The sequence below is a fragment of the Ochotona curzoniae genome, unplaced genomic scaffold (assembly GCF_017591425.1).
Source record: "Ochotona curzoniae isolate NIBS_2020 unplaced genomic scaffold, NIBS_Ocur_1.0 scaffold_3890, whole genome shotgun sequence".
NCBI lineage: Eukaryota > Metazoa > Chordata > Mammalia > Lagomorpha > Ochotonidae > Ochotona > Ochotona curzoniae.
Window position 1 is genome coordinate 42,567,047 of NW_024467115.1, and position 12,577 is coordinate 42,579,623.

Below are 12,577 nucleotides of genomic sequence, written 5' to 3' on the forward strand. Positions count from 1 at the left end.
AAATGAGAAATGGTGCTCATTATCCAGGAAGGCTGCTACAGAAAATCCTGACTCATTTGTCCCATTTACAATGGCACCCACACTTCAGCCTAAGGGGCCATCCACTCCGTAGCGCTTTCCCTACCAGAAGGTTGGCCCTGGTGCACGCTCTCTGAATGGAGTTGCCTTTATCTGTTGGCCAACAGAAAGTGACCCTAGGCAACTTATGACCTAATCCTTTCAAGGTCTTGCAGCGCCTGCCCTCACAGACTGCTGTGCGTAGACGCCCACTCTGCAACGGAGGCACATTGCTCACGGTAGGAGAGCCCTGGCATCCCTCCGAGCAGCAGCAACAGCTCTCAGATGTTGAAGAGAGTACTGTGGAGCTACAGGCTCAGCTGACCGAACAGTGGCTCCGGAGAGAGCTGGCCCAAGGATGGCTGTGGTTCCAAGCTGGCAGGCTCTTCAGTGGTTAGATATGACGTCATACTGGCTAACCATTGCCCCATTCCTGTCTCCTTTAGCTACAGGCAGACAGAAACCCTGGTTATTAATTAAGCACACCAAGTCTACTCTCCAGACTTTCCCACTGGAACCTCAGAGGGTCTTCCCCTCTCCAGATGACCCCAGGTCACCATTTGCCTCATACCTGCCTATTGCCCTCCTCAGTTTCCTTTCTGGAGCACCAGTGCTATCCAGAACGTCCCTGTTGGGTCAGTCTTGCTGAATTACATTTTGCCTGCCCCACACACAATCTCCCTCCCCATGCTGCAGTATGCAGGTCCCCCTCCAGGAAGCCTACAGATTGTTCCCAACATGCACTGTCACTCCCTAAGATATCTACACAGCCACGTGGGCTAATGGCAGTAACCAACTGCTTCCTGCGGGGCCTGTGCTGGGGACTATGCAGAGGAGTGCAATACGGGTCATTTCATCATCCCTCACAGCAGCTCTGGCGAGCAGCTATTACAGCACCATCTGTAGATAAAGCCAACATCCCAAGGCCATGGCCATGTGGGCTGCTGCTTCAACTTCGTGGACAGCCTCACCCAGAGACTGAGGCTGTCTCCACAATCCCCAAAGTTGGCTGCGGTGGGCACACCTCAAGAGTTACAGTCACATTCAAGGTATTTTCTACACCATCTATCATCCAGACACAAGCTTACGGCCTTTTTCCTCTTCAAAACTTACTTGTTAATTAACATTAAATCATCCAAGCTGGTATGATCAAAGCATGTGGTAGCTGTGCAGATTAATAAACTATCAACAACACACCACAGCTTCCAGCTCAATGCTTCTCAAATCATTTGCAGTGAAACAAAATGTATTTACAAAAGCATCCTCCCATCCAGGGCACCCTCAGAGCAGTGCTGTGCCCTGGAGCCAACCGCAGAACCCTTAAATCGCCAGCATTCTACTGCTGGAGACAGCAATGGCTACTTACATTTATTGCTTGACCAGTTTTCTGAATAAACAATACTTTTATAATGAACTTGTAACGATGGAACCCGAATTCTTTGACTGCTGACAATATGCGGTCTGCCAATTCAAGGGACAAATGAGAGAAGACTTTATCATCGTATTTGACATCTTTAAGACTTTCCTTTGAAAACATTTTGAAGAAAACAGTTTAGTTTTCCATTTAAATACTTTCAATGTAAAAATACAAGTAGAAACATACCCAAGTTATACACTATTTAAAACAATTAAACATATACACATTACTAACAAATAACAGTAAATAAATTTTGTACTTCCTACATTAGTTCAATGATGTTTTAAAAGAATCACTCTGTTTTATTGGTACCATGGCAAAGTGGCTTAAACTGCTTCTTGCAATACCAGCATTTCTTGTTGAAGTATTTATTCAAATCCTGGCCACTGTCCTTTCAGTTTTCTGCAGCTATGCCCCGGGAAGCAGGCCTAGCTATCTAGGTGGGGTATCAGGATGCAGCTCCAGCCTGCACATACCCAGCTCCAACGATTGCAGCCATTTGGGGAGAACCAGCAGGTGGAAGCCTGCTCTGGCTCCACCTCTCTAATGATCTGCTTTTCAAGTAAGCAAACAAACAGGTCTTTAAATGATGTGTTTTGCTTTTTCTAATGCTTTATTGCTTGCCCTACACTAACGATATAATTCTATTTGGCCAGACTACTCTGCTAACCTATTATTAGGGAGACGCAGGGGAATTTTCAAAGGAGGTTTCTGGAAATTCTTGGGCAGGGACACCTTTTTTTTTTTTAACATTTTATTATTATTATTATTATAATTTTATGATATAGTTCCATAGGCTCCTGGCATTTCCCTTATCCCCTCCCCAAAACCTCCCCCCACCTAGTTCCTCTATATCATTACCAAAATATAGTTCTCCATACACAGTCATATGTCCATCATTGCAGGCATGGACAATGACAGAGAGTCCAGCATCCTATTGTCAAGATATAGTAAACAGTTTCATTGTAAGTCCATCTTTGTCTGGAAGTAGAAATTAATACTATATTGTATCCTCACATCTGGATGTTAGTCTCCATTTTACAGCTACTGTACATCCCCTTAAATGAAAAGCCACAGTACAAAATCATCAACAGAAAGAAAAATAGAGATTTACAATGCCATGAAGTTACTAGATATGACAGTCTCCATTACACAGTTACTATACCTCCCCTTCACTGAAAAACCACAAAACAAAATCAGTATCAGGGAGAAAAAAGAAATTAACAACACCATGAAGTTAAATAACATGCTACAAAATGCCTAACGTGTAGCTAGAGATGAAAATCAAGAACCTTCTTGAAGAAAATGATGCTACTGTAGGATCTGTGAGTCATTGAATGATTTAATCAGAAGAAAAGTGTTTTAAAGAGATGAAACTAACAGAAAACATTAAAATCCATGCGATATAGTTTCCGCTGATTTTTGTTGGTGAAGTATGTCTCTTCTAGACAATAAATATATGTTGTTTTGTTTTTTCTAATCCAGTCTATTAATCTATGACATTTGATTGAGCTTAAGCCATTTACATTCAGAGTTTAACATGTATGGATGGTACTTTGGTCCTGTAATTTTAGGAATGGGTTGTTCATTGGTTTAGTCTTCTGTTGTCATTTTAGTGGGAGGTTCTTCCCATTTGCCTTTGTTTTTGGTAGGTGCTATTCCTCTTCTCTGACAAAAGAACATTTTTTTTAAGATTTATTTCTTTTTATTACAAAGTCAGATATACAGAGGAGAGAGAGAGGGGAAGATCTTCCATCCGATGACTCACTCCCCAGGTGAGCACAACGGCCGGCCAGTGCTGCCGATCCAAAGCCGGGAAACAGGAACCTCTTCCAGGTCTCCCACACAGATTCAGGGTCCCAAGGCTTTGGGCCGTCCTCGACTGCTTTCCAGGTCACAAGCAGGGAGCTAGACGGGAAGTAGAGCTGCTGGGATTAGAACCGGCGCCCATATGGGACCCCGGCACGTTCAAGGCGAGGACTTTAGCTGCCAGGCCACGCCACTGAGCCCAAAAGAACATCTTGAAGTATCATTTGTAGAGCAGGTTTGGAAGAGGCAAATTCTTTTAACTTTTCTTGACTGTGGAAGAATTTTATTTCATTTTCAAAGATGAAAGAAAGCTTTGCAGGGTATGTTATCCTAGGCCGACAATTTTTTTCTTTTAGAATCTGGAATATGTCACTCCATTCTCTTCTTTCCTGTAGAGTTTCCTGTGAGAGATCTCCTGTGAGCTTAACTGGCCTTCCTTTATATGTCAATTGATTTTTTTAAAGTGCACATTTAAGGATCTTTTCCTTATGTTCAACTGAAGAGAGCTTGATAATCATATGTCTTGGTGAAGATCGCTTTTGATCAAGCCTGTTGGGAGTTCTGTGTCCCTCCTGGATCTTGTTTCCCAATTCTTTCTCCAGATTAGGGAAATTTTCCTTGATTATTTCATTAAATACATTTGCAAACTCAACTCTTTCTGCACCTTCTAGGACTCCCATAACTCTTATATTTGGCCTTTTAATAGTGTCTTTCAATTCTTGAATACTTTTTTTTTTTTGGCCTGACCCAGCTCTGCTTCCAGCTTTTTATTTGCTTCCCCCTGGTGACAGGAAATATCTTCCAATTCTGAGATTCTTTCTTCTGCTTGCTTCATTCTATTTTGGAGACTCTCCATTGTACTTTTAATTTGCTCTACTGTGTTCTTAATTTCTGATATATCAGCCTTGATTGCTTTATTGCTTCCTTAAGTTCTTTGAACTCTTGTATGTGTTTCTCATTTTTTATCAGAAGCTTTAAAATGAGTTTTATGAATTCTGTATGCCCCATTTTCTTGATGTCTTTCTCAGTTAACTCTGAGGTTGGCATAGGGTTTTGCTCCTTTGCAGGGGAGTTTTCAGTAATATGCATTGTACCTTTGTCTCTTCTTTTGCTCTTGGTCATTGTATTTCTGGTTAGCAGAGTCTTCTCCTTGGGGCAGGTTTCTAAGCTCTGTCATCCACAGGTCTACAATGCGATTTTACTTATTGCAGTTGGTACACAACTTTTTGCTGGCAGCCGCTTGTGCCACAACCTCCAGTGATTTCCAGGTTTGAGTTCTTATGTTAGATTTCCACTGTGGTCTCCACAGCCCCAGCTCCTGGCTCACCACTCTCCTCCTCCTGTGATACTGTACTGAGGCTGCACTGTTATCTCTGCAGCCTTTCTCCCTCTTCCGGTTGGAGCAGGTCCCAGGATTAGGGAGACACCAGGTGTCCTATATAGTTAGGTTGTTGGTGGCATTGAACTTGTCAGAACCTGTTGGACGCTAGGTCTGAGTGCCACACGGACCTATTTTAACTGGTACAATGCCACAATTGGTATTATTTTCCTGTGGGACCAGTGCAATTCGCTGAACTCAGCAAGTTCTCGCGAGCTCAGCACATGCTCAGTTCACTATTATCCCTGCAGTCCTAAAGCTATTGCCACAGTGTACAAAATGGCACCTCATGTACCACCACTACAGTTCTTGATCTGCTGGCCATCAGATCTGAGGGCTACCCAGACCGGGCAGTGACAACATTTAAAAATATGCATCAATGTTGAAATCCAGTCCTGCACTGGGTCCTTGCTATCTTCATCGGCCTCCTCATTCTTCATGTATTCCTAACTACAACCCCTTATTCTGCCACACTTTCTCTTTGGCCTCCAGGGAAATGCAAAGAAGCTAATGGTAACTAGTGTTTAGTGAGAAATCAGTGTGCAGCCTGGAGGAAATGAAGCCTTCCCACAGACCAAGGGTAAAGCCGCCCATGGATGAGCATACCACGATGCCTTTGATGGACCGGCTCAGGCAGGCACTAGCAGTTCCCACTGCTTGGCCCTACTCACAGGCAAGCCAACCCCAACAGCTTGTTCCTGGGCTGAACAGCCAGAGAGACCAAACCTGTCCTTCCCACTGCTCATCCTTTGATTTAGTTCTGGTGACTGATAGAGACTCATGCAGCTGAAGTGCAGTTTGCACCAGGGCCGCAGGCAGTGGCTATCTCCCATTGCTTCCCAGTGCTCTTTGCTGCTCCGAAGCTGGCCACAGCTCACGGTCCCTCTTGACTCTTGACTGTCTGTCTAGAAACCTTCCCAGCCATGTACTGACCATCACACTGACCACCTTCTGAGCCCTGGGATGTGGCCACTGGGTCAGAGTCCTCTACAACCTGCCCAGGTTATAATTTGGCAACTTTGTTTCTGTAGCCATTTAAAAAGAGCAAAACGGGGCTTTGCTTTTGTCTTTGTTGGCTAATACCACATACACTTGTTTAATTGTTTAAGAGTTTAAAAGCACAAGAGGCAAGATGGCAGCATAGGGTACCGACATGTTTTATGTGACGGAAAATCTTTATAGAAGGTAAAGTACAAGATGCAGTGGTCTCTGCACTGCTCTTGTGACCGCCAGGTGGGAGTCTGGGTCCGCGTGGGGAGATTGGGAGATGAGTGTGATCTGGGACCTGGCAGTAGTGCTGGGTGACTTGGACCAGCAACAAGTGAAGAAAGAGTAGGAGACTCAGGGTGCCATCTTGTGTGGAGAGGCTGAGCATAGAGTTGATGGAGCAGCCCAGAGGAGGCTCATTTCTGGCTAATCACATGGAACTGATCCAGTGGGGAGGGCAGCACCAGTTTTGCTCTCTGCAGGGTCTGTGTGGTCCCTGGAGCTGAAAGCCAGCAGCCCCCAATTCTCCAGAGCATCCTATCTGGCACCATCTCATGTAGCAGGGCAGCACGTATGGATTTCAAGTGAAGGTCCAGAGCTAATTGCACTGAGCTGAACCCACAGTGCCAACTTTGCAGCCTGCAGGGTCTGTGTGGTCCCTCAGGCTGACGGCCAGCAGCCCAGCCCCTTGATCTTTGTTGGTGCCCCTACAGGCACCATCCTACACAGACAGACAAGGGTCCAGAGCACTGATAAACTGCGGGAGGAGCAGTGGTAAACTGCGCATGTGCTAAATAAGTAGCACTCAGATATCAGTGTCATGGGACCAGGCACTGTTAGACTGAAGGGAGGACAGCTGAGCTGCCCAAGAGCTAAGCTAGGAACAAAATCACCTCCATCTTAGAGCACTGCACAGGCTCCGCAGAAAAAACAGCCCTGGCAAGGCACACCACCAACTCCACCTAAAATAACTCAAGGAGGCCCTCAGACTTATCGGCCAGCAGGTTTTGACAAGATCAGTGCCGCCTACAAAATCAGTGCCACCAACAAAGCAATTATTTGGGACAATGGTGTTTTCCAAATCCAGGGCACTGATTGAACATAAAAATCAACTTGTAGACCTGTAGGTAATACATCTTAAAGAAGATACCATCAAACAGCATTGCAACTACAAAAGGTAAAAGAAAAGACAAAGGCACCATGAATGTTACTGAAGACTCTCCAGCAAAGGAGCAGAAGTTTTGCCCAACCACAGAGTTAACGGAGGAAGACATTGAGAAAATGGGGGACACAGAATTGAGAAAATTCATTATAAAGATTCTGATCAACAATGAGAAGCACATACAAGAGTTCAAAGAATTTAAGGAATTTGTTACACAAGAAATAGCAGCAATGATTCAAATCAAGGCTGATATATCAGAAATTAAAAACACAGCAGATCAAATTAAAAGTACAGTGGAGAATCTCAAAAATAAAATGAATGAGGCAGAAGAAAGAATTTCAGAATTGGAAGATAGTTTCTATCACCATGAAGAAACAAACAAAAAGCTGGAAGCAGAGCTGGGTGAAGCTAAAAAAAAACTATCCAAGAATTGAAAGACACTATTAAAAGGCCAAATATAAGAGTTATGGGAGTTCCAGAAGGTGCAGAAAGAGAAGCTGGTATTAAAGGTGTATTCAATGAAATAATAAATGAAAACGTTCCAAATCTGGGGAAAGAATTGGGAAACAATACACAGGAGGGCCACAGAACACCAAACAGAGTTGATCAAAAATGAACTTGACCACAACACATGATAAGCAAGCACTCTTCAGTCGAAAAAAAAAAAGAAAAGAAAAAAGGTTAAATGTGCACGTGAAAAAAATCAAGTGACATATAGAGGAACCACACAAACTCACAGCTGACCTCTCATTGGAAACACTACAGGCCAGAAGAGAATGGAGTGACATATTCCAAATTCTAAAAGAGAAAAAGTTTCAGCCCAGAATAATTTATCCTGCAAAGCTCTCCTTTGTCTTTGAAAATGAAATAAATTCTTCCACAATAAAGAAAAACTTCAAAATATTTTTAATCTAAACCTGCTCTACAAATGATACTCAGGGATGCTCCCATGAAAGAAAAAAGAAATAGCAACTACCAGAAACAAAGGCAAATGTGGAGAACATCCCACTAAAAGACTAACAGAAGACTCAATCATAGAACAACACATCGCTAAAATGACAGAACCAATTTGCCCCTTATCCATAATAACTCTGATTGTGAATTGCTTAAACTAATCAATCAAATACTATAGATTAGAGGACTGGATCAAAAAACAAAACCCAGCTATCTGTGGCTTACAGGAGACACATCTCACCAACAAAGGTCAGAGAAATTGAAAGTCAAAGGATAGAAAAAGATATTCCAAGCAAATGGTAAGGAAAGACGTGCAAGTGTAGCCATTCTTATATCAGATGATGTAGACTTTGATGTGAAGAGCATCAAAAGAGATGAAGAATGATATGAATAATGATGTAATGAATAATGATCAAGGGATCCATTCAGCAAGAAGAGATCAGCATAACAAATGTATATATGCCAAATGTCAAAGCATCTAGCTACATGAAACAAATATTAATGGACTTAAAGGGAGAAATAGACTCCAATAAGATCATAGTGGAAGACCATAATACCCATTAACATCAATGGACAGATTAAAAAAACAAACAAACAAACAGAAACTCAGCAAAGAAACAACAGAACTCATCCAAATTCTAGAACAAATAGACTTAGTTGACATCTATCGAACTTTTCATCCTACAGAGAATACACTTTTTCTCATTAGTAAATGGGACCTTCTCCAGAATTGACCATGTTATAGGACACAAAACAAGCCTCAACAAATTTTTAAAAAATCAAAATCATACCATGCATCTTCTAAGACGATCGTGGAGTGATGCTAGAGACCAAGATCTCAAAACACCCAAGAAGACTTGAAAACACATGGAGACTGGACAGTATGTTACCAAATCGGGAATGGGTTAGAGAGGAAATCAAAGGGGAAATCAAAAAATTACTTGAAACACATGAAGGCATCAGCACAACATATTACAACTTATGCGACACAATCAGGATGATGCTAAGAGTAAGTTCGTCTCAATCAGTGCTATGTCAAGAAACTGGAAAAGCATCAAGTAAATCAGGTAACCTTACAGCTGAAGGAACTAGAAAAAGAATAGCAAAGCAATGTAATGATTAGTAGGAAAAAAGAAATCATCAAAATAAGGGAGAAAATAAGCCAAATAGAGACCTAGAGGATTATACATAGGACCAATGAATCAAAGAGCTGGTTCTTTGAGAAAATCAACAAAATAAATTCCCCACTAGTCCAACTAGTCAAAAACAGGAGGGAGAAAATACACATCAATAGCATCAGAGACAAGAAAGGAGATATATAACAACAGATACCTCAGAAATACAAAGAATCATCAGGAACTATGACTAGCAACTATATGCAAATAAATCAGAAGACCCAGAAGAGATGGATAGATTTTTGGACACATACAATCCACCAAAGTTGAATCAAGAAGCAATTAAAAATCTAAATAGACCAATAACATGCATGGAGATTGAATCAGTAATTAAAGCCCAACCAAGAAAAGCCCTGGACCAGATGGCTTCACTGCTGAATTCTACCAAATGTTTCAAGAGAACTTATCTCAATCCTATACAAGCTTTTCCAAACAAAAGAAAGAGAGGCAATCCTTCCAAACTCTTTCTATGAAGCTAATATCATCTTAATACCAAAGCCAGATGGAGAAACAACAGAAAAAGAGAACTACAGACCCATATCCTTGATAAACATAGATGCAAAGATCCTCAATAAAATACTAGCCAACAGGATCCAACAACACATCAGACAGATCATTCACCTGGACCAGGTGGGATTCATCCCAGGCATGCAGGGATGGTTCAACATCTGCAAATCAATAAACATGATACATCATATCAACAAATTGAAAAATAAAAACCATATGATCCTCTCAATAGATGCAGAGAAGGTATTTGATAAAATCCAACACTACTTCATGCTGAAAACCCTAAGCAAGATAGGCATAGAAGGAACATTCTACAACATAATCAAAACAATTTACGAAAATCCCAATGCCAGCATCATACTAAATGGAGAAAGATTGGAAACCTTTCCACTAAAATCTAGAATTAGACAGGAATGTCCACTGTCACCACTACTAGTCAATATAGTATTGAAAGTCCTTGCCAGAGCTGTTAGGCAAGGAAAAAGCAATTAAAGGAATCCAAATTGGAAAAGAGGAAATGAAATTCCCTCTACTTGCAGATGACATGATTCTCTACATAGGAGAGCCAACAGGCTCAGTCAAGAGACTGTTGGAACTCATAAGAGACTTTGGCAAGGTAGCAGGATACACAATTAATGAACACAAGTCAATGGCAATAGTGTACATGGATGAGAAAGAGATTGTAAGTACAGTCCCCTTTAAAAGGAGGAGACAAATCTTAAATACCTAGGAATCAAGCTAACTAAATATGTGGAAGACCTCTATGACAAAAACCACAAAACATTAAAAAAGGAAATAAGATACCCTGAAAAATGGGGAATCGTGCCATGTTCCTGGATTAGCGGGATCAACATAATCAAAATGACCATATTACCAAAAGCAATATACAAGTTCAGTACAATCCCAATCAAAATCCCAACAGCATTCTTTTCAGAAATAGAAAAGATGATACAGAAGTTCATCTGGAATCACATAAGACCGCGAATTACCAAAGCTATCCTGAAAAATAGAAATCAAGCTGGAGGAATCACAATTCCAGACCTCAAGACATACTACAGAGCAGTGGTTATCAAACAGTCTGGTACTGGTGCAGAAACAGAGAAGATGATCAGTGGAACAGAATAGAAACACCAGGAGGAGCCCATACATGTATAGTCAACTAATCTTTAACAAGAAAACTGAAAACAATCCAGGCAAAAAGCCTGGTCTATTCAACAAATGCTGTGGGGACAACTGGATAGCAGCTTGCAGAATTAAGAAGCAAGACCCACACCTGTCACATTATACAAAAATCAGCTCTAAATGGATCAAGGACCTAAATCTGCACCCAGAAACCATCAAACTATTAAAGGAAAACATAGCAAACACACTCTAAGATATAGGAACAGGGAAAGACTTCTTCTTAGAAAAGATGCCCAAAGCAAAGGCAATCAAAGCCAAAATGAACAAATGAGACTACATCAAACTTAAAAGCTTCTGTACAAAAGGAAACAATTAAGAAAGTGAAGATGCAACCGACAGAATGGGAGAACATTTTTTGCACACTACACAAGCGATAGGGGACTAATATTTAGGATTTACAAAGAGCTTCAGAAACAACAACAACAAAACAACCCTATAGCAAAATGGGCAAAGGAAATGAACATTTTTCAAAAGAACAGATTCAAATGGCTAACAGGCATAGGAAAAAGATGCTTAGGCTTCCTAGCCATCAGAGAGATACAAATGACAACCACATTGAGGTACCAGCTAACTCCAGTGAGATTGGCCTACGTTCAGAACTCAACGTAACAACACCTGCTGGCATGGATGTGGGGAGAAAGGTACCCTCCTTCACTGCTGGTGTGAGTGTAGGCTAGTACAAGCAGTGTGGAAATCAGTATGGAGAGTGCTTGGAGAATTGCAAATAAACCTGCCATATGACCCAGCTATCCTGCTCCTAGGAATATACCCAATAGAAATGCAATCTGCATATGAGAAGGGGATCTATTATCCTGTATTTGAATGAACACAATCTACAATAGCAAAAACATTGAAACAATCTAGATGTGTGCCCAAAGAAGAGTGGTTAAAGGAACTGTGGTACATCTACTCCATGGAATATTGTTCAGCTATTAGGAAGAATGAAATTATACTGCTTACGGGCCCGTGCGGTGGCGCAAGTGGTTAAGTCCTCGCCTTGCACGCCCGGGATCCCATATGGGCGCCGGTTCTAATCCCGGCAGCCCCGCTTCCCTTCCAGCTCCCTGCCTGTGGCCTGGGAAAGCAGTCGAGGACGGCCCAAAGCTTTGGGACCCTGCACCCGCGTGGGAGACCCGGAAGAGGCTCCTGGCTTCGGATCGGCATAGTATCGGCCCGTTGCGCTCACTTGGGGAGTGAATCATCGGATGGAAGATCTTCCTCTCTGTCTCTCCTCTCTGTATATCCGCCTTTCCAATAAAAAATAAATAAATAAATCTTTAAAAAAAAAAAAAAAAAAAAAAAGAAATTATACTGCTTACAACTAGGTGGTCACAACTGGAGATCATTATACTCAGTGAAATGAGTCAACCAAAAAAGAGCAAATACAATATGTTCTCTCTTATATAAGGAAACCAGTATGAAAAGTGTAACTTCAAAAATATGATCCATACTGTTTTCTTGTTTTTTTGTGTGTGTGTGGTGGTTTTTTTTTTTTTTTTGGCCGTGGTATCATTTTCCCAAGAAACTTTTGTGCTTCCTTTTTGTCACTCATGTGTTGGTTATTCAGTGGCAGGTTTTTTCATTGTGCTGAAATTTGTTGTTGTTGTAGCTGTTCTAAATCATACCACTTGATGACCTTGCTTATTGGCTTCTCAAATATGTGCATATATAGTGATGGAGTACTTGGGTCTATCATATATAGATGTGGGAATATAATGGAACATGTATCCCTGCTTCCAGATGAAAGATGGATTCCCAATGAAACTGTTGAACATGTGTAGACAATGGGATGCTGGACTGTCGGACGCTGTCTGTACCAACAATGTTGAGGGGGTACACGTCAATAAGACTGATGGAATTATGATTCCTTATGAAGGACTATACCATTGTAGTAAAATGGGGAAAATCTGTCTGGGGGTGCAATCCCAGCCTATACAAAATTGTACCAC

At 41.6% G+C, this 12,577-nt stretch overlaps 1 protein-coding gene across 1 annotated transcript in view; it reads right to left on the reverse strand.

Annotated features, from left to right (window-relative positions):
- Nucleotides 1-12,577, reverse strand: part of DYNLT2 (dynein light chain Tctex-type 2) — a 45,862-nt gene that overhangs the window by 14,372 nt on the left and 18,913 nt on the right. The window contains exon 3 of the mRNA XM_040965168.1: nt 1,424-1,582. Within this exon, the coding sequence (XP_040821102.1) occupies nt 1,424-1,582 (159 nt within the window). The remainder of the gene's footprint in view (nt 1-1,423; nt 1,583-12,577) is intronic.